Source organism: Pinus tabuliformis, chromosome 2_1, assembly GCF_031772625.1.
Source record: "Pinus tabuliformis cultivar Carrire ecotype Pingquan chromosome 2_1, CPIR1, whole genome shotgun sequence".
In the NCBI taxonomy this organism is placed as follows: domain Eukaryota; kingdom Viridiplantae; phylum Streptophyta; class Pinopsida; order Pinales; family Pinaceae; genus Pinus; species Pinus tabuliformis.
The window spans coordinates 647,814,880-647,838,368 of NC_142299.1; the positions used below are offsets into that span (position 1 = coordinate 647,814,880).

A 23,489-nucleotide genomic window follows, 5' to 3' on the forward strand; every position below is an offset into this window, starting at 1 on the left:
GCTGGAGGTTCTCTTGTACCACGATCACTCACAACTTCCATTTTTTTCTTCTCTTGCATGACTCACGTTGTGTGTTGTTAGTTTCATCCTTAACCAATGAAAAGAGCACCCAAAAAAGTTTGCAACCCCCATAACCTCTTTGTGTATTAACAAATTCACTACATTTAGAAACAACGAATTTTTGTATTATAGTGTGTGTGTTGGGTTCTTGTAGTTTGAACCTCTTAATACACGAGATTTCCGTTCAAATTCTGCTAGAAACTCTCATCAAAACACTAATGTCATTCCCATTGCACTTTTTTTTGAGCACTGTAATTGCATTGAGAAACCCTAGAATTCTCTTTTCATTGTAAACTATGACCACACCAGATAGGAAGAAGCACAAACGGGGAGACATAGTCAGGTTTGAGCCTCAAGACCTTTCCTTGATAAACTCAGATCCAACAACTAGGGTTGCATTCGATCAGGTTGGTTGCATCAGATTTTGTGAAATTATACAGGGTTACAGTGTTCAACTAACCAAAGAGTTTGCTTTGAAATTCACTGGGGTAGATGTTAAGGTTGGAGAGTTGAGTTTTACAGTGTCATAGGTTACCATTTCAGTTGCTACAGAGATCCCTCTACAAGGAGAATAGTGGTTCAAGGGCATGCCTTAGATATAGTTCACTACAAATACTTCCTAAATCCAAAGTACAAAAAAAAAATATGAAGCTATTGTGCTAAGGGGATATTTTCTTGAACCTTATAGCAAACTACTCAAGGTCATCCAGAGGTATTTCACTTGTGAAGGCAGATTTGGGAGAGTTTATCAGTATCATTTTAGGCTGTTGATGCATTTCATAGGTAAAATCCCTTTGAGTATGCCTTTCTACTTGTTCAGAAGCATTGGTAAGATGGCAGATAAGGTTTAGGGTAAGCAAAGTCAAGTAGATCCTAGTCTCTTTCATTTTTCTTTGACTAAATTGTTAGTAGTGGAGGAGCTGAAAAAGAAAAATCAATCATGGCAAGCATTCTTGGATTCATCCAAGTTGACAACTAAGTTTCCAAATAGCCCTTGGAGTAAAAAGGATACACCTTCATATGTGGCAAAGGATGTTCAATCAGCAGTGGAGAGCTTAGTAAAAAGGCCATCAACTTCAGTGATCCATCAAACAAGAAAAAGGGTAAAAAACTTCATTTTTCTCCTGAGGTGGTGGAGGTTCCCAAGAAACCACTCACAAGAGTTATTGCGAAAATATTGACCATTGAGAAAACACCTAAAAAGCCAACTGAAGTTCTAGATACCATACTAGAGGATGTTGTTTCAGATGGCAAGGATAAGGAAATTATAGAACTACAAGAACAATTGAAAAAGGCTCATTTAGTTATTACCCAACTTCAACATGATAATAGGGAGTTGAAGAAGAATGTTTTGGAGAAGGGACCTAAGATTGATTTAATAAAAACCGTGATGAAAACAACTCCATCTACCACTAAGTCTAAAGGTAAAGAAAAGGCAGAAACAGAGAACATTCAAGAGCTAGCCTGCCTCATCAACAAGGATTCCTCTAACTAGGTCTTTAGCCAGGAAATTTCAGCTACAAAAAGAAAGTCTGATGAAAGAAGAGTCAATGCAAGAAAATAAGAAGGCTGAGTTGGATGAAGGGCGACACACCTTCCATGGGATGAGGAAGTAGATGAAGAAAACTCAAGATGAATTTATCGGGCTTAGAAAACAAGATGAACATCTGTGAGCCAACATTGTTTGAAGCTAAGCATATGTTGAAGAGAACTCCTCCCTACACAGACAACTCAAGAACATTTGTAGGCAAAATCTCACTTTGAAAAAGGAGCTGAGGGCTACAAAGAAACAATTGTAGGAGGCATTACAGGAAAACCAGAAGGAAGAAAGAGGAAACCTAGACTTGTTGGTTGAGGCAACAAAGGTTTGAGTTTGGACAAGAAACTAAGACAATTTTTTCTTTTTGCCTATTTGTTTGAAGTTCATTAGCCTATATAAATTACATCCTATGTTTTTTGGGATTTTTTTGTAAAAGAGGCAGGTGATATAGTAACACAACAAAGTTGTTGCGCTACTGTCAAAGTATTAAAATATGATAGAGGATTAGGGTTTTTGGTGCTATTTCTTGTGTATGGAGGCTTAAGGAGGTTTTTAAGACTATCAAAATCATCAAAAAACTATTTTCCTCATCCAGAGACCCCAACACTTAGTGAAACATATGCAGGTGGAAATTCGTTGCGCTCAGGTGTTGCGCTTCTACTGTAGGTGGTGATTTTTATGGATGGAAGTTTACAGTTCAGACAAGTGTTTTCCAATGGGTGTCTAATTGTGTAGAAGCTATTTTCTGCTTGTTTGGCACATTAATAAGTACACGGAATGATCATAAGCTTGCTAATCATCAATTCGTTGCATTTTCTGGTGCATTTTCTACTGCGTTTTTGTTGAAGAAGGAAGTAGCGCAACGAATGCATTGCGCTTCCACACAATCAACAATTTGACCACGAAATTCGAATCTAAACCTCATGTAATTGAATTTCATGGTTATGGTAAATGTCCTGAGTTGTTTGAGAGGTTCGAGCCTCATTTTTATGCATGTATTCAACGTTATTTGTTTAAAAATTTCTTAGTCAAAACGGTTTCTTAGTTTTTAGAGAGTAGTTCTATATTTGTTGTTGAAGGCAAAAATGTTGAAATGTGCAACAAGAAATGCTAAAAATAGCACTACTATAAATAGATGGGCTATAAATAGCAGTTCAGCCATTGGAGATCTTCGCTATAATGGGTGAAAAGTGAAAGTGCTAAAAATAGCTTTTCTAAAAAATAACATTTCGGGATCCCTTCTTATTTTAGTTAGTCCCTAGACTAAACATAGGAAGTAAAATTCGAATTTGATATTAACAGCAGTTTGTAAATTGATTAATTAATTCATCTCGAGTTAATTAGTTAAGGAATTATGAACTTGAAGTCTATCTGAGGACACGCAACAGTTTCTCCTTTGATTGAGGGATTTATCCATCAATTAAAGAGATAAGAGTGAGTTGTAATATTTAGTTGTAATTAGTTGGCTCAGTTAACTGAGTCAAGTCTAGTTAGATTAATCTAACATTTTGTTAAATTAATGAGAGTTCAGTTAGTTAATGCTTGCATGCATGTAACTACTGTATTTTAGATAACTAAAGATTCACTCATGGATAACTCATGCATGTCAGTTCAGTTAAAGACCCAGTTGAGATCAGATGGAGGGATAGTGTACTATCAGTTGCTAGGATATTCCTTGGTGAATATTCCTTGCATGAAAAAGGAATAGTATTCCTTAAGGATTGCGCAGTTGGATCAGAGGTTACAGTGAGTGTGATGAGGCCAATTCACACATGTGACATCATTGGACCCCAATCAAAACTGCGCAAGGAAATAGGAGGCTCGGAGGGCTTGAGGAAGATATATTCTATGTCTATTGAGCCTGTGAGCAGTATTGTTTGATTATAGAGAGAGTAGGATAGCTTGAGAGCTGATTCTTTTTGTAACTTGAACAAGATTTCCACTTGTATGATAATACAGAGTTGGGGTTTTAGGCTAATGCTTTCCCTAGTGATATATCTTCTGTGTTATGGTTGATTACTTCTCATTCTCAGTTATATTTGTTCATGCTTGATGTTGCTCATGTTTGATTAAGCTTCCGCTCTATTGTTTGTAGAAGTAGATCAAGTGTTTTGCTTTAGTACATTGCATTACCAGGTGATCTACAATGGGAAAATCTACATGGTATCAGAGCAAAGGTGATCAAGGAAGAACAGTATACAAGCAGGAGAAGTCCAAAGTTTGGTTTTTGAATATTGAATTGAGTTCTTACCACATCTATTTCACCGATGGCGTTCAGTGGTTTAAGAATATGCCGTTGATGGTAGTTCGAATAATATAGCCTGGAAGGATCGCATGGAGGTAGTATTAGAAGATAACGGTCTAAAGGAATTCATTGATCAAGAAGTCCAGAAGTCGATTGATGCTACTCAACTGGCGGAATGGAAAAAGTGTGTGGCTAGAGCAAGGAGAATCATCCTGGAGGGAGTTCGAGATCACATTGTCTTGAGCCTCCATGGGAAGGAGACTCCATTTTTGATGTGGAAAACATTGAAAGATATTTATTAGAATAACAGCGATTAGAGGAAGCTTGCATTGAAAGATAAAATTCGAAAGATCAAGTGCGAAAAGGGCGACACAATCTGTACGTTCCTGAACAAGCTCACCACTTGTAGGGATGAGCTTGGAAGCGTAGGGATTGTGACTGCTGATGATAACATGGTGAGTCTTGCACTCCTCGGTCTTCCTAAGAGCTGGCATAGCTACCAGGACTCAGTTAATGGAAGAGAGAAACTGCCAGATTGGGAACGACTTTGGTCGGATCTGATGCAGGAGGAGATAAGGCGAAGCACCAGGGATGGATCTTCATCAAAACAAGATGATGAAAAAAATCTAGCTTTAGTGAGTAAAGCTAACAAAGGGAAAGGGAAGGCGTCCCAATCCAAATCTTCTCATGGTGGGAAGAAGGTTGACAAGTCGAAAGTGCAATGCTTTCACTGTCATGAAGTGGGCCATTATGCTATGAATTGTCCACAGAGGAAATCCAAAAAGGGTTCCTCAAAGGGATCTGATGGTGATGCACTAGCTTCACAGTTTGAGCTGGATTTCTCGCTTATCGCATGCATGGTTTCATCCATGGTGGGATGTGTTTAGTACCTGGACAGTGGAGCTTCTTTCCACATGTTGGGTGGCAAGAATCTTTTCAGTACATTGGAGGAGAAGGATCTTCAGATTCGGATCGAAATGGGCGATGATGGAAAGTACTGTGTCTCAGGTGAAGGTACAGTTGTGTTTCAGAGGGAGCATGGTGCTCCTCTCACCCTATCTACTATTAAGTATGTACCAGGTTCGAAAAAGAATCTTATGTCTGTTGCTATGCTAGAAGATAAAGGCTATGATGTAGTCTTTAGTAAAGGAAACGTTTTCCTAAGGCATATTGGCACCGGACAGACCAAGCGAATAGGGATTTGAGTAAAGAATCTCTACAAGTTGGAGCTAGATGACTGTGCTGCACTGAGTTCCAAAGCAGAGGTGGTGCAAAGCCAAGATGTTGGCGAGTTGTGGCATAGAAGATTGGGCCACTTGCATCACGAGGCCTTGAAGTCCATGCAACAAATTTCTACCGGCTTACCCAAGGGAAAACTAGAGCAAACAAACACATGCAAAGGATGCACCCTGGGTAAGTATGCAAAAGCTTCCTTTCAGGATCGGGATAGTAGAGCTGGAGCAATCCTAGAGCAAGTTCACTCAGATGTATGTGGACCATTCTCTACAGCCTCCACTGCTAAGCACAAGTACTATGTTATTTTTATTGATGATTTTTCTCGTAGATGTTGGATCTACTTCATGCAAAAGAAGGATCAAACCTTCTTGAGGTTTTGTGAGTTTAAAGCCTTGGCAGAGAAAGAATCTGGAAAGAAAGTAAAAGCCTTGCGTAGCGACAATGGTGGAGAGTATGTTTCCCAATAGTTTAAATACTTCTGTGTTGCAGAAGGAATTAAACGGGAACTGATGGCACCCCATAACCCACAACAGAATGGGGTGGCCGAAAGGAAAAACAAATCTATTGTGGGAGCAGCTCAAGCGATGTTGCATGACCAAAGCCTACCACTTCATCTTTGGGCTGAGGAATGCAATACAACAGTGTACCTTCAGAACATAAGTCCTCATCGTATTTTGGGGATGAAGACACCTATGGAGGCTTTTTCGGGGAAGCGACCAGATGTGAGTCACTTACGTATCTTTGGATCACCAGTTTTCTGTCCTGTGACCAAAGATTCTTGGGAGAAGCTAGACCCAACAGCTGAGTTGGGGATACTTGTGGGGTACACAGATACACCCCACAACTATCGTGTGTTTTTGCTTGCCAGTTAGAGGACCGTAGTGGCCAGGGATCTAAAGTTCGACAAGCAGAGAGCCATGCGAGTGTCACTTGAGAGGGAGCTCAAGTTGCATGGTGATGAGGAACTTTTAGTTGCAAAAGACGAGGAGCCTCTTGATGATGTGGATCAGCCACATGCAGAGGATCCAATAGTGGAGACCACCACTCCTGGAGAGTCTTCCAGAGATGGGCAAAAACGCTCGTGGGAAGCTAACAAATTGATGCTAGATGCGAGAGAGAATGTGGGGCAGCCATCCTCTCAGCACAGATAAAGGAGATCTCCCGAGAGATACACTGGCTACATGGCCCTGGTTGGGGAGTGTGTAGTGACCGAACCTTCTTCTTTTCAGGAGGCAGTGCAGCAACTAGTCTAGGTTGATGCAATGGTAGAAGAGTACGATTCTATCATACGGAACAATGTGTGGGATGTTGTCCCTAGACCTAGGGACAAGTCAGTGGTTAGTTCCCGATGGCTTTACAAGGTAAAGCAGGCAGTTGATGGCAGTGTTGAGAAACACAAGGCAAGGTTTGTTGCCCGAGGTTTCTCACAGGTTGAGGGGATCGACTACGATGAGAATTTTGCTCCCATAGCAAGGTACTCATCTATCAGATCGATGCTAGCTCTATCAGATCATATGGGTTGGAAGATCCATCAAATGGATGTGAAGACAACGTTCCTCAATGGGAAGATTGAGGAAGAGGTATACATTGAGCAGTGCGAAAGATTTGAGACCTTCGATCGTGAGTTGCATGTTTGCCGGCTCAAGCGAGCACTGTATGGGCTGAAGCAAGCACCCCGTGCTTGGTATACCAGGATCAACAGCTATTTCACCGGGTTGGGCTTCACCAAGAGTGAAGCAGATGCGAACCTTTACCACATCATGGTAGAAGGTAAGCCATTGATTATTGTACTTTATGTCGATGATCTGATTTTGACAGGTGATGATCAGCTAATCAAATCTTGCAAGGAGGACCTTGCAAGAGAGTTTGAGATGAAGGACATGGGCCTCATGCACTACTTTCTAGGCATGGAAGTGTGGCAGAAAGATGGGGAAGTATTTGTGTCTCAAGGCAAGTATGCCAATGAGATACTCAGGCACTTTCACATGGAGAAGTGCAAACCCATGCAGACTCCTCTAGTTGGGAACTGGAGGAAGGAGGATGCTACTTCAGGTGAGGTAGTAGCTGCTACTATTTATCGACAGCTGGTGAGTTCACTTATGTATTTGGTGAACACACGACCCGACTTATGCTTTGCGGTGAACCAGCTGAGTCAAGCTATGGTTTAGCCTACCAAGCTATTTTGGAAGGCAGCGAAGCATGTGCTGAGATATCTCAGAGGCACTACACAGTACGGATTATGGTACAAACGGACAGAGGGAGTGAAGTTGCAAGGCTTCACAGATGCAAATTGGGCTGGTAGTCCATCAGACCTGAAGAGCACTTCTGGAGGAATCTTCAACCTTGGTTCAGCTGTAGTTTCTTGGTATAGCAGGAAACAGAGATCAGTTGCACTTAGCTCAACAGAGGCTGAATACATGTCTGCTAGTCAGGCAGCATGCGAGGCCATTTGGATGTGGAAGATTCTAGTGGGATTGTTTGGTTAGATGATGGATCCTATGGTGATATACTGTGATAATCAGAGTTGCATAACACTCTCTGAGAATCCAGTGTTTCATGATAGGTCCAAGCATATAGATATCTGTTACCATCATCTATGGGACTATGTGGTCAAGAGGATCATGATGTTGCAGTATGTTTTGACCAAGGAGCAGGATGCAGATATTTTGACTAAGGCATTGTCAAAATGCAAGTTCGAGTTCCACAGAGACAGGATCGGGGTTACTGATAATCCCTTTCTTGTTGAGAGGGAGTGTTGAAATGTGCAACAAGAAATGCTAAAAATAGAAGATGCTAAAAATAGCACTGCTATAAATAGTCGGGCTATAAATAGCAGTTCAGCCATTGGAGATCTTAGCTACAATGGGTGAAAAGTGAAAGTGCTAAAAATAGCTTTTCTAAAAATAGCATTTCGGGATCCCTTCTTATTTTAGTCAGTCCTTAGACTAAACATAGGAAGTAAAATTCGAATTTGATATTAACAACAGTTTGTAAATTGATTAATTAATTCATCTTGAGTTAATTAGTTAAGGAATTATGAACTTGAAGTCTATGTGAGGACATGCAACAGTTTCTCCTTTGATTGAGGGATTTATCCATTAGTTAAAGAGATAAGAGTGAGTTGTAATATTGAGTTGTAATTAGTTGGCTCAATTAACTGAGTCAAGTCCAGTTAGAATAATTTAACAGTTTGTTAAATTAATGAGAGTTCAGTTAGTTAATGCTTGCATGCATATAACTACTGTATTTTAGATAACTGAAGATTCACTCATGGATAACTCATGCATGTCAGTTCAGTGATAGACCCAGTTGAGATCATATGGAGGGACAGTGTACTATCAGTTGCTAGGATATTCCTTGGTGAATATTCCTTGCATGCAGAAGGAATAGTATTCCTTAAGGATTGCGCAGTTGGATAAGAGGTTACAGTGAGTGTGATGAGGCCAATTCACACATGTGACATCATTGGACCCCAATCAAAACTGCGCAAGGAAATAAGAGGCTTGGAGGGCTTGAGGAAGATATATTCTATGTCTATTGAGTCTATGAGCAGTATTGTTTGATTGCAGAGAGAGCAGGATAGCTTGAGAGCTGATTCTTTTTGTAACTTGAACAAGATTTCCACTTGTATGATAATACAGAGTTGGGGTTTTAGGCTGGTGCTTTCCCCAGTGATATATCTTCTATGTTATGGTTGATTACTTCTCATTCTCAGTTATATATGTTCATGCTTGATGTTGCTCATGTTCGATTAAGCTTCCGCTCAATTGTTTGTAGAAGTAGATCAAGTGTTTTGCTTTAGTACATTACATTACCAGGTGATCTATAGTGGGAAAATCTACAAGAAACTGAATATTTTTGGGGAATTTGGTTCCTAAAGGAAATAATTGTTTTTTATCTATATATGATGTATTTTGGACTAAGAAAAGGGTTGTTCAAGGTTTGATAGAGAAGACAATGTACATTGTATATTTTCATTAAGTTTCAATGAATGATGAAAGCTGAAGTTGACTTTTATAGTGATTCATGTGTCAATTTCTTATGGTGATGTTTTCTCATGTGTGTGAATTTCTCTCTTGTTATAATCATGCTTGATTTGTTATGTCTTCATGTTTAGTTAAGCAAGAATTTATTTCAGAATTCACTATTAAGTGCTCTATTATAACTTACTAAACATTTAATGTTTTTCTTTTATTGTGACATCTAAAATTCATCCTCAGCTAGATACTCTAGATGTTATCAATTCCACTATTCCTTTGCTCACCCCTCTACAACAAAATTTGACAAAAACATCATAAGGATTGCTACCTTTCCCTTGTATAGGGATTCCTCATTTTCCCCATCATATCATTGAAAATCATTAACTCCATATGACTCCATGCCCAATGGATTTTCCCTCTTCCTTGCCATCAAATTGTTAAACTTATTCCTCTATGATCTTAATACCTAGCCTAAGACCTAAGATTGAAGATTCATATAGAGAGAGCCCTCTCTGAAACTAAAAGGGCTAGATTTCAGTTTTAAAGTGGTTTGTGGTTACCTTTGGGTTCCTCTCCTCAGCTTGGAGAAATTACGAAGTGCTAATAGATCTCGCATAGGAGAAGTTTGTGCAATTCGAAGCACAAGTTGTAGATATAAACCATAATGTGAGCCTCTTCATGACATCCTTGACCTATAAGCTCAATCTATACAGAGAATATGGAGTTTCTAAAGCTAAGGACAGATTGAAGAGGAAATCGGTAGATTGAGAAGAACTAGAGACGAAATCTAAGAAATAACCCAAAAGGATAAACCCATTTCAAGTGTGTGAACCATTCATAGCCCATATTCAACATGGAAGCGAAGGTCAATATCAACCCATATCGAGGTGAGATTGATGCTCCAAAGAGAAGTCACTAGTTACAAATATCAAAAGTTTATTTTGGTGTTCATCATATAGAGGAAGAATAGAAGATTTCATTTTGCTCAACAAAAATTAGAGGGCCATCACTTAACCTGGCGGGAAAGGCACATGGAGACCCTGAGGTTAGAGGGAGATCCTTTAATGACTATGTGGGAGGATTTCAAGACTGTCATAAATTCATAGTTTTACCCTATTGGGTATGTAGAGGACCAATGGAGACAACGAGATTACTTCATGTAGAAGCAGGGGCAAAGTGTACAAGAGTACAACACACAATTTAAAAACATGGTCATAATTCTAGGTCTCTCCCCAAAGAAACCAGACATTCTCCTCAAGTATCTAGGGGTTCTACACAACCATCTACGAAAGCAAGTAATGTTTTTCAAACCTAGATTAATGGATGAGACTTGTGTACAGGGATAATAACTAGAGAGTACAAGATCAATAACTTGAGAAAATAGGCTAGAAGAAGGGGAAATCAAGTAGGTTAAAGTAGAAGGAGCACCGAGAAGCTTCCAATGAAGACAAGAAGAAGTGGAAATGGGGAAAAATAAAAAGAAAAAACCACAATACACCAGGGAAAAGATTTCAACAACCATTGCAACCACTATAACATTGGAAATCATATAAAGGAGAAGTGTTGGAAGTTGAATCTAAAACTCAACCCAAAGAATAAAAAGAAAGATGTTAAGAAGAAAAAATATAATGGTCCCTGATTCGAGCAACCAAGTGGAAAGGAACTCAGATGTGGATGAAAATATTATTTGTACATTGGTGCAGAAGGAGGTGAATCTGAGTAGCCTTCATTAAAAAGAAGAGAATGAAATGACCACTCTTCCATATAAAGATATAGGTTAAGAAGACAAATATTGATATTCTGTTCAACTTAGGATCACAAGAGAATCTCATTGAAATATAACTCGTCAACAAATTGGAATTGGAAGTTCATGCTCATCCAAGCCCATATCCATTAGGATAGGTAAATAAGGATGCAAAAATGAAGGTAACCAAACATTGCAAAACCAAATTTGCTATCAGTGTTGATTTTATTGATAAAATAGAACTGAATGTATTTCTCGTTGATGTATGTGGAGTGGTGTTTGGAAGTCCTTATATGAAATGTGGGATGCACTCTTCATGTGGAGAGCCAACCAGTGTCGCCTTGTCAAGGATGGAAAATATTTCACCATCAAATTGCACAAGGAAAAGTCCAAAATTTGGTTGGTAAGTGCCAACCAAAGCCAAGAAATTGATCAATTCTAACAAGAAGTATGCTTTACTATTTTTAAGAGAAAATTAGTTTGCCGAAGAGTCAGTGAGGGCAAAGTCATCCCTGAAGGGGTGTACTAAGGAACAAAAACAACAGTTGGAAGAGTTCTATAGGCATACAGGGGTGTGTTCCAAGAGCTTAAAGGGTTATCACCCAAGATGGAAGTGGGGTATGAGATCTAGTTGTTGTTGAACTCCCTGTTCTAAAAAATGGGTTGTACAAGAAGTCCATTATTGAAGCATAGTGAAAAAGCAATTGCAATAGCTACTGAAATAGGGTGTCATTCGACCAAGTACCTCACCCATCATCATTATGCCAAAGGAAAATGTGACTTGGCAGATGTGCATTATTTACAGGGCGTCAAACAAAATTCAAGAAAAAGTACCCAATGCCTAGGATAGATGATTTACTAGATCAATTAAAGCAAGCCAAATACTTCACCAAACTAGACTTGAAGTTTGGATATCAACAAGTTCGAGTTAGAGAAGAAGATACCTAAAAGACTACCTTCAAAATTAGGCAAGGTTTGTATGTGTGGTTAGCCGTGTCATTTGGCCTATGCAATGCACCAACGATGTTTATGAGGTTAATGAATGATATGTTGTGCCCTTTTATAAATTAAGTTGTTATTATTTATCTAGATGATATATTGGTATACGATGCTACTTGGGAGGAGCACATCTCACATTTGTTGCAGGTGTTAAGAGACATTAAAGAAGTACCTATAACTAAAAAATCTAAAAAAGGTGTAGTTTGAAAAGCACTCTTTGGTGTACCTAGGGTATGTGATGGGTGGAGAAGAGTTGAAGATAAATCTTTCCAAAATGGAGGCCATCATGAAGTGGCCGATGCCTACTAATGTTTCTGAGCTTATGAGTTTCATTGGGGAAACACAATACCTCAGGGAATACATAGCCTCGTTTTCAACAATAGTAACATCACTCCATGCCATAATAGTAAGTGGCAAGAGTTTGCAGTGGGCAAAGGGTCAATAGAGGGCCTTTAAGGAGTAAAAGAGAGATTGGTCAAGCATTGGTTCTAGAATCACCGAACTTGCGACAACCCTTCAAAGTGTAGACATATGTGAGTGGGTGTGTTATGGGAGTGGTCTTGATGGAAGAAGGAAGGATTATATGCTAACATTTGAAGTATTTCGTGGGGCAGTTCTCAATTACCTTACCTACGACAAGGAGCTTTGTGCCTAGTGCAAGTTGTGAAGAAGTGGAAACACTATCTGGTGGGAAAGGAGACAAAAATCCACATAAATCACTAACCACTATAGTACATGTAGGCCCAAAGTAAGCTACAACAAACCATGCATCATAAGTGGATGGCGTTTCTACAATAGTTTCATTTAGTGAGAAAGTATAAGGGTAGCACAAGCAAGTTGGCTAACATGCTTTCAAGGCCACCCACATTAAAGATCACAACTTTAGGAATTTTGATGCACATGGAACCATTCACCCATGATGCATACAAAGAGGCATATTCAAAGGATGAAGACTTCAAGGAGGTGTTTCAGTAGTTTTAGAGTTAGAGTCATGTGCATAGTGGTGACAACACAATTGAATACCATCTCCAAGACATGTTACTCTACAGGTTGGATACGTCATGAATTCTTAAATGTTAATGTCTAAAACTGATTAGAGAGGCCCACACCTCCAAGGTTGCAGGGCACTTTGGTATAGGGAAGATAACGACCAACTTGCATAGGTATGTGTATTGGCCTAAGATTCAAGAAGAGGTAGCTAGGTTCATAAGAGGGTGCATGATTTGTTGTACCATTAAGCCTAGTAAGAGGAAACAAGGTCTATACCATCCCTTACTGTACCCACTTGTCTTTGAAAAATAATTTCCATGGACTTTGTGGGAGGTTTACCAACAACTAAGAAGATAAATTACTACTTGTTCATGGTAGTTGCAAAGTTCAACAAGATGTGTGTTCTAATGCCCTATAAAAAGACCATAAGTGGAACAAAATCAACAAACTTGTTCTTTAGATAGGTTTGGGTGCATTTTTTGTGATACGAAGGAGAATCATTTTAGATAAGGACACTAGATTTCTCAGTGCATTTTGGACTAAATTATGGAAGAAGATGAACATGAATTTGAAGAGGTATACCACATTCCGTCCATAAACATAAGGGAAAGAATAAGTAATCAACATGACTTTGGTACAACGTTTTATGGGTTACAATTAAAAGCATTTGAAGACCTAGGACGAAAATTTGGTATATATACAACACTCTTATAACATAGTTGTCAACACTTCCACTGCTCAGTTCACATTTGAAGCTTGTTTGGATATTTCCACTTTTACCTTTGGATATTGCATATCGGCAGCAAGGAGGAACGAGGGAGGATCTTACAGGAGATGCCCTCCGAGAAAAAAAAAATGTTGAGAAGATCAAGCATATCCATATATAGGTACAAGAGATGTTGCAGAAGTCACATGAAAAATAGAAGGCCATGCATGATCTACTCATAACCAAGAAGTCATTTAAAGTGGGAGACAAAGTATGATTATAATTGAACAAGGAGAGGTTGTAGGGTCATGGTAAGAAAATCAAGGCTCTGTGATATGATCCCTTGGAGATACTGGAAAAGGTTATAGATAATTCCTATAGACATAGTCTACCCTATAGGTTGGAAAAGGTTGGATATAAATTCTAATTTTGATGAGTGAAATAATGAATTGGATGAAGTTCAAGATCAATTTGAGCTACATATGTAATAAAATGTATTATCAGTATAGATCTTGTCTTGAAATATTAATTAATGTTATATTTTGGTTTATCTATTGTACCTTGTCCTAAATTGTATGAGCACGTTGTTTTTATCCCTTAAAGGTTGAAAACCTTGAAAATATGAATACAATTTCCTTGGAAAAATGTCATTTACCCTCTAAGATTATTTTCGACACTCTTTGAAGCCTAATTGACTACTAATTGACCCTAATTGACTTCAAATTGGTGTTGGTTATCCATTAAATGAATCTAGTTGACCCAAAATTAACATTAAATGTATCCTCGATCAACCCCTAATGGACCCATAATTGACCCCAGTTAGCCTGCAATTAATCCTATTTGACCCAAAACTGACTACAATGATTAGCCCTAAATTGAACCCCATCTGAACCTATATTAACACAAATTAACTCAAAGTGCACCCCAATTCGACCTTCAATTGATCATAATTAACCCCTAATTGACCCCAATTATCTCTATCTAGCCCCAATTACCCCTAATTAGCACCAAACTATAATGTTGCCTCTGCAAGAGAACTAAAATGATTAATGCCACATTATAAATACAGACCATTCTATGGTTCTAACAAAGTTTAGTTTTTACTCCATTGAAGAGTTTTCTTAACTCCAGTCTAGTTTCCATTCCTATGCTTCTTATTTTATTGTGCATTTAATTGTTGGGATATTTTTGACATATATTTTTGTAAGTTCTTACATGTATGTTTCATTAACACAATTGGTTTAATATTAGTCGATATCAATAAATCCTAGTGCATTGACACATCATATTTCTATGATTAATATAATGATAAGTAGAAGATCATCACATCTTTCCAAAAGAAATCAAAATTGGATGATACATAATTTGAGATGGGAAAAAGATGAAATTCTTTACCATGAACATAAGATCAACTCTCATATGATTTCTAAACATTTTCTAACAAATTTTACACTTTTAAAAAAAAATATGAACATTCCTTGCTCATTGTATGTAGTAAAATGGTTTAGGTAATAAAACAAAATATTTGCTCCACACATTATCAATTGCTAAGATTAGAAATTATATTTTATTAAAATATAAATGAAAGTATCCTCATTTAACATTCCTTTCTCATTTTATGTTTTAAGAACATTACAATTCATATAAGAGGACCACATAATTTTAAGAAAGGATTCAAGATTACAATATACTAGCCAAATAGGGGGTTAATATACTTCAATAAGATCATATTGGAATTCTTCTATATTCCTATGTGGAGGTAATTGGGGGCCAATTTGGTACAACACAATCTTGAATTTTTACTAAAGGCAATTTCCCTCCATAGATTTCAGGAAGTTGACTTTCATCGATATCATTTAGTAGTGTTTCATTCAAATGTTTGTCTTCAACAAAAACAATCTGTAAACAAACACACACATTAGAGACAAAGCATTTACACATGAAAAAGAATTGTAATTGCATCATTCATATAACACAATTCTATACTAGAAAATGTAGTTTGTCTAAAAAAAATGGAGAATGTAAATCAATCATTCAATTAAAATAACCATTCTCTAAAAACATTTTACCTAGAAACTATATATATATATATATATATATATATATATATATATATATGAACTTCCTTATTAGTCATCTTCATGGCTATATCTCTACTTACCTGTCACACCTGCCATTTCTTCTATGTGGACTTTATTCTTCTTTGTAAATCTAACTATTTACAATCTAAAACTTCTCAAAACTAAAGTTGAAACAATAACTGTCATAAAATTGCATATATTAATATTGTACTAAAGTGTTCTATCTTGTGCGGCTAATTATTAATGGTAATTTAACTAACCATAAATAATTACAAGAAGTGAATTATTTAAGGAATTAAACACTTATATATAAAATTTGAGATAATTGCATTCATGTCTCCTTTCCATCCACAACACAATTTCCTATGCCAAAGTCATTTCTATAAGTCATGGTTAGCATATACATATATAAATAGAGATGGAGATATGATATAATATAGAAAAAATACATATTAAAAAAACTAAATATAGTGAAAATGTAGGAGTATACATTCAAAATACAATCAACATACGAAAAATATATGAAGTTTAGCATATACATATATAAATAGAGATAGGGATATGATATAATATAGAAAAAATACATATTAAAAAAAAAAAACTAAATATAGTGAAAATGTAGGAGTATACATTCAAAATATAATCAACATAAGAAAAATATATGAAGTTTATCTAATTGCTGTCTTGGTGATAACCTATTTGTGGATTGGAGGTTGAGTCTCCTGAGGCAAACATGTCAAGTTTTGAGAATATGATGACTTGTTTGTCCACTAAGAAAAATGATCCTACTTGGAAAAACAAGTGCAAACCCTCTTGATATATGGGACCTCATTATAAGAAAAACACCAAAACCAAGTCCAAGAAAAATAAGAAAGCACTCAAGACACTCACATTTGTTATTTTTGATAAACTTTTGTTTCACATTAAACATTAATTACATCGATGATGATATTAAAGCGTTGAACAAGTTGCAAGCCATATATGAAAAGAAAGATAAAATAATAACGTTGTGAGGCCAATAGTCAAATACAAAGATGAAACCTAAACCTAAATATGGTCATAGATCATGTTAAGATAGAAGAAATTTCAAAATAGCTATAAGCTATGGGAGAAAGATTTTATATGATGACTTCATAACTATTTTTCTTTGAAGTCTTTTATAAAATACTTACAAATATTATAACTATTTTTCTTTGAAATCTTTTATAAAATACTTACAAATATTATAACTAGTCTTCTTTGAACTCTTTTATAAAATACTTACAAATATTATTATCACTTTGTGTGTATCCTCCAAGACAAGTTTCCCTCATATGATGAACTTGCAGGGATGCTTCAATAGGAGGAACATAACTTGCATGATGCTTCAATAGGAGGAACATAAATTGCATGCAGGAAAAAATCAACCAGTCGACATAGCCTTTTTAATTCAAAAACAAAGTTTGTAGTAGATGAAGAAGAAAACATGGACATGGTAGAGCAAGGACTAATTTAACCTTTGAGTAAAATGTAAGTATAATGCTAAATCTAGTTCAAATTAAAATAATATAAAACGTATTGCAATTATTGTGGAATAAGTGGTCATTTTTAAGAAGAATGCTATAAGAAACAAACAAAAAAAATACAAATAAATCAAATAATACAAACATAAACATAGAAAGAGGAAGAGAAAATAATAATAGAAGTAATTTTAATGAGAAATATGTTTTTATGCCTATGAACTCTCATTGAAGTGTATCCCAAGGTGTTTACCAAATAAATGACAAGTATAAAGGAGTATTTTTGAAAGATTGAAAGTTGCAATGTTCACAGTGTTGCACTTATATATGAGTGTTTGCCTAAGTTAAAAGACAGAGGAGTAATTCCTACAAAGGATGCACCTAGCCTCACAAAAAGTTTACTTTCAGTAAGTCTGATTGTAGATGAAAATTACATAATTTGTTTTTGATGAAAAATAGTTTATAATCAAAGATAAAAATAACAAAGTGCTTGACAAAGAACTTCTACAAGTTTCATGAGGTAACATAAAAAGAATAGGATTTTTCCTAGTGAAAGGTTTGAAGATGGGTGTTCATACAGGGCATACAAGCACCATTATTCATTTTATCTCAATCTATTGAACAAGTAGAGCAAGATTTAAGGTCTTCAAAAATTCAAGAATGAAGTGTCTGTGAAGCTTGCCTAGCAAGAAAACAACACACTAGCCAAATTTGAAGATAGTGCAATTTGAGCAAATCATGTGATTGAACTTATCACAATGCTCTTTATGGTACAATGAGAACAGGGTCTATAGAAGGAGAAATAAGTTTTTAACTTTCATAGTTAGTTATTCAAGAAAATTTTGGGTGTATTTCTTAAAATTAAAATCTCAAACTTTTGGATTCTTCGAAAACTTAAAGGATTTGGTAGAAAATGCAAGTAGAAAGTAGATTAAAATTCTCCAAACTAAAAAAGGTGGAGAGAACATGTGAAATGAATTCTTATTCTTTTGTCAAAAAGAAGGATTTGACACTTTGACCAACAAGCAACCTCCATCAGACCACAAAAAATGGCATTGCGAGGGGGAAAAACAAAATGATAATGGAAATGGTCCAGTGCATGTAGAAAGGTCATAATTTATGATCTGAATTTTCAAGGAGAAGCTATGCAAAAAATAACCTTTCTACTCAATAGAAATCCTATGAAATCAACTAAAACACTTAACTCCAGAAGAAACCTAGTTAGGTAGAAAACCAGGTACTAAAATTCCAAAATCTTTTATTGTTTAAGCTATGTTCACATTCTAGAGGAAAATTAGCATAAAATCGAAACTGCGAGTAGGAAATATGTTTTCATGAACTATAACATGGAATCCACAGTATCTAAATTATATTTTTTAGTTAGGTAGAAAACCAAGTACTAAAATTCCAAAATCTTTTATTGTTTAAGCTATGTTCACATTCTAGAGGAAAATTAGCATAAAATCGAAACTGCGAGTAGGAAATATGTTTTCATGAACTATAACATGGAATCCACAGTATCTAAATTATATTTTTTAGTAGAGACATTATCCTTACTAAAATTGATCTTTGAATTATTCAAGAGGAAGAAGAAGCCTCTTCTTGGAGATCTTATCACCTAGAAGGAATTGTTGAAGCACAACCACAAAATAGTATGTGGCAACACACCCATACAATAGTTGCTCAAAGAAGGAAAAAAAGGAAGAGGAAACTAGGCATCAAACATTTAATCGACATTCAAAGAAAGGGCCAAAACGGTATCGTAATGCCATGAAAGACCTTCATGAACATAAATGAAGAGATGTGCAAACAAGGAGCTCCTCCAAAAAAGGGCGAAGAGGCAAGCGGCGGGAGGAGCCGTGAAACCCTAGCAGCGGCTTCGCAGTCCAGACGACTTTCCTTGCTGGTTTTCTTCGGCCCTAGCTGCTTTCGCCCCTTGTCCATGCCTCCCATATTTTATGGAGTCAGTGTTGTGCCTTTCTCTGGTGGGCGACTTCGTTTTTTGCAGGTCTTCTTTTGCGGGTGGTTCGGTATATGAGTCGACAAGGGGTCCTCGTCGTCGTCTATTTTTCCGCTCTTCCTTCGACCTGGGCAACATTTTTTCGTTTGTCAAATTTTGGTGTTGGCTTCATGTTTTGGGCCTCCTGGCCTGTTTTCTTCTACCATTGGGGTCCCCGTTGGCAATGAGGCCCCTTTATTTCTGTTGTCGAGGGTCATATCTTTGGGCTTGTGATTTCCACGTCTCGGCGACTCAACTCTGAGCCTGGCGGGTCTCCTTTTTGGCTGCCATGATCATTCTTCGGACATTGCGGCTTATTTATTTATTTGTTTCTACAAGCAACTTCCCTCTAAAGCTGGCGATGGGTTCACCGTTATTTTCTTAGGTGTTGCCGCTCCTTTTTTCTTCACTGCCATTACTCCTTTGGGACATCCGTCTGAATGATTATCAACCCACTGTTGGTTGGGTTTGTTGACAGGGATTTTGAATCTAACGACTGCTTATTGTTGGGCTTCTTGTGTGTTTTTCATAGGGTTTTTAGTGGGCCTGTGTGCCCTGTATTTGATTTTTGATTTTGTATCTACAGAGTGCGCTTCTACAAGATGTAATTTTTTTCATACAGTTTTTAGTGCTACCGTTTTTAGTGGGCCTGTGTGCCCTGTATTTGATTTTTTATTTTGTATCTACTGTGCGTCTACAAAATGTAATAGGATTCTTTTTTAAGAGCTCCTCCAAAATCTAAAGCTGGGTAAATCTTTCCCTAATGAATGTTATACCTCCCATCATGATCACCACATTTGAAGATAAAAATAAATAACAAATTTTGAGAAATGCAATGCAAGTTGAATAAGAAACTATACACGGAAGTTAGTTGAACTGCATCTACATAAGAAAACAATAGGATGAAAAAGCGCATAGAGAACAAAATACAAGTCAAATAGGCTTATTGATAAACATAGAACAAGATTCGTGACTAAATAGGCTTATTGATTAGGGAAGTGACTTATATCCAAACTTATATGTTAATTTGAAGGATGGAGACATAGTTACTATGGTTGTTTATGCTGATTTGATAGCAATAGGGAACAATTCAAAATGCATAGAAGAAGACAAGGTGAACCTCCACAAAGCATCCAAAATGTTTGACACAGGTCTACTGTATTACTTCCTAAGAATGCAACTCTCGAAAGAGAAGCATAAAATCTTTATTTCTCAGTGCAAATATGTTAAACAACTTACATGAGAAATTGAAAATGGAGAATTCCAACCCTTGTCATAGATTGATGGAGGTTGGACTAAATTCATCAAAAGATGAACAAAATACTATTTATAAAAGGATGTTTGTACAACTTAGTGGCAACATGATATATCTAACTATTACCAAACCATATATCAGCTCCATTAGTTTTTTGGTATGTTGTCTAGGTATGGATGCACCAAAAATATTATAATGGAACACAAACAAAAGAGTTCTCATGAGATCTTGTTAGCTAAGGCTGGTTTGTTTTTTATAGAGAGTGAGGCAGTGTTTCGCATGTTAAGTTACTTAAAAAAGGTTGAAGGCATGGATGGGCATCACTGGCGGAGTTAAAGAGGAGGAAGAAAATTTGGGGGAAACAAAATGACAAGTGGTTGGGTAAGTGAGGCATTAAGTGGCAGGATTGTCCTAACTCTAAAGAAGAGGTTAAAAAATGGGTGCTTGAAAAATTCAGGACTACCATGTGGGAAAAGCAGATTGGTCGAAAAAAAATCTCTTATGTCAAAGATTTCAACTTGACATGGTCTCATGATGAGAAGATATATTTGGGTGCCAAAATCACAGGAAACACTAAATTATTAACAGCGTAGTTGAGGATCAGGTCTCATAATCTCAGATGTGAAACAGGTAGAGGGAAAACTCCAAAAGAAGAGTGGGAAGAAAGAATCTGCATCTTTTGTAGGAAAGGAGAGGTTGAAACTTGAAACAGAATGACACTACATCATGGATTGTCTGGCTTATGAGGATATTTGTAATCAGTTTAAAAGCATTCTGAAGGTGTATTGTTTGAACAAGTTGTTCGAGGAAGCAAGGCTTATCAAAACTACAAACTTCTTGGTCAAGATTCATGTCAAGAGAGTAGAATTAGAAAAAAGTCTGAAGTTGTGATGGGTTGGAGTCCTAAGTCCCTTAGACCGCTTGGTCTCGTGGACGTCATTAAATCTACACCATTGAAGTGCAATAATCAAAGTATTATCAAGTTGGTAAAGAATCATTTTCTCATAATAAAGGCAAGTCTATAAAAATCCATTGTCACTATAGATGATGCCTAGAACAGGGAAATTGAATTGATTTACTATAAAACAAAAGATCAAGCAACAAGCATTTTCACAAAAGCACTAAATAAAGAAAATTCTGTTTTTGATTTTTTATTTTTTTTAAAATGTGTGTAACAGAAATAAACATGAAAAGAAGGGTTGTTCGGATATTGTGTTCCTTTACAACTAGTTGTCAAGATAGTAGGCAGTAGGACACTCGACAATTAGTCATTATCACTATACATTATTATATTGAAGTAACATGGGGTTAGTATGAAACCACCCCAAGATGTGTAACGCACTAACCCCATAATAAAAGGTGACGTTGTGTGCAAACACGTAATATGAAGAATAATTCCATACGTACTAACCCCACAATAAAAGGTGACGTTGTGTGCAAACACGTAATATGAGGAATAATTCCATACGGTCTTCCTATTCCAGATTCTTCTGTCATGTCTAATTTTCAACAAGCCTGTGGTTCGGTGGCAAATCATTTGGGGGCAGATAGTTGTGCAAATTTATTGAAAAGATAAATATCCATCTCCTTTACGATTTATGCAAATGGATTGCTCGTTTTAATGGTATTGTTATGCAGTGGTAATGTAAATTAATCTCAGATCTCCTATGATTCTATGCATGCTTGCTTAGAACTATGATGTTTTATTGCAAATATTGATGTGCATGTTGCTTTGATTAGGTTGCTAATGATTTTTTTATGAATAAAAGTATTAGTGTTTCTATTAGTTCTTTTATGTTACTTTGATAAGATGGCAAGGAAGCCCATCAAGAGGACACACGATAAATCTAGAACCTTACATCCAAAGGAGGGAAATGGGTGCATGACATTGTTTCTCAAAATAGCGAAGCGCAAATTCTTCCAGACTACAAATTGGCATAAAATCAGAAGTGTCATATTGCTTTTTCTTCTTCTCAAAATGCAGGAGAGGGCCATTGAAGCAAACCCAAAGGTTGGTGGTGGAGGTGATGAAGATTTCAATTTGGAACTCATCTCTTCCCATACAATGAGAATTAATATATTAAACAAAAATTTAAGCAATAACAGATTAAGTTTGATTAATCTTACTACCTTATCCAAGACTTCGCTTTTCAACGTTGCTTGGCTTTAAAATTTGTCTTTTCTTCCCCATTTAGGGATTATACAAGATCCAAATTATCAGTTGGAAAACATTTGAGAGAATCTTCCCAATCTAGAACTTCTCTTAGGGTAGGAGTTTTTGATTACCTTTAATTTACTGTCCATTAGATTTATCACCATGTTGGCATCCTACTTTGTCGCTTTAATAGTTGCTATTCTTACATGATGGAATGAAATGCTTTTAAGAGTTCTACTCACATCCTTTATGAATTTAAGATGTGATCCACTTTCCAATTATTCAATTTCAACTCCTCTTGTAACCTTTTAATCATCACTTATGAATCCCTTCCATAACAATATCGTTAAATCCCATTTCCCTTTTTTTAAGTTTTGATCCCTATCATTAAAGTAATTGCTTCTAGATGGTCATTTTTGTATCTTCCCTTATATTCATATAAATTTCATGGAATCACATGTATGATCCCTTCTAACCCCACCACAAATAGCTTTCCTAAGATTTCCTTTAGCCACTCCATCAAAGTTAATGTTGATTTCTCCTTCCTTGGGAGCTTCCCAAATAAGTTCCTTAAGCGATCTCAGCATCCTTGATCTCAAATGGGGTTTATAATGTATCCCCCAACCCTTGAGAATTAAAGATTTTTGGTGAGGGCTTTGATCCTCTTTAGGGTTTGTTACCACTCAAACTAGCAAGGGACCTAAAGGGGATACCTAAAGGGCAAATGCTAGTTCAAGGGCAACAAATGGAGACTTAGCCCACAGTTACCTTAGCTAAGGATCCCTTCTATTTACGGATTTTCATTGATGGGAGGAGATCCAGTATATTATGGAGTCACCGATGAAGGATAAGTCAATGAAATGATATGGAGTGATCCAAACAATCCCTTTCCCGGAAGAGTTAGAAAGATAAGGCTTGCTTGCTTCCTAAGCAAAGTACAAAGTCTTATAGGGAAAGGGCAGGAGGATTCAAAGGTTAGGTTTGTGGGATATGACTTATG

The 23,489-nt window shown here is 36.7% G+C and overlaps 1 protein-coding gene across 2 annotated transcripts in view; it reads right to left on the minus strand.

Annotated features, from left to right (window-relative positions):
* Nucleotides 1-15,048: 15,048 nt before the first annotated feature.
* The window catches only part of LOC149202248 (uncharacterized), a 207,304-nt gene continuing 198,863 nt past the window's right edge, over nt 15,049-23,489 (minus strand). For both annotated transcript variants that reach the window (XM_089403139.1, XM_089403140.1), the window contains exon 6: nt 15,049-15,399. In XM_089403139.1, the coding sequence (XP_089259265.1) occupies nt 15,250-15,399 (150 nt within the window). In that variant the 3' untranslated portion in view covers nt 15,049-15,249. The remainder of the gene's footprint in view (nt 15,400-23,489) is intronic.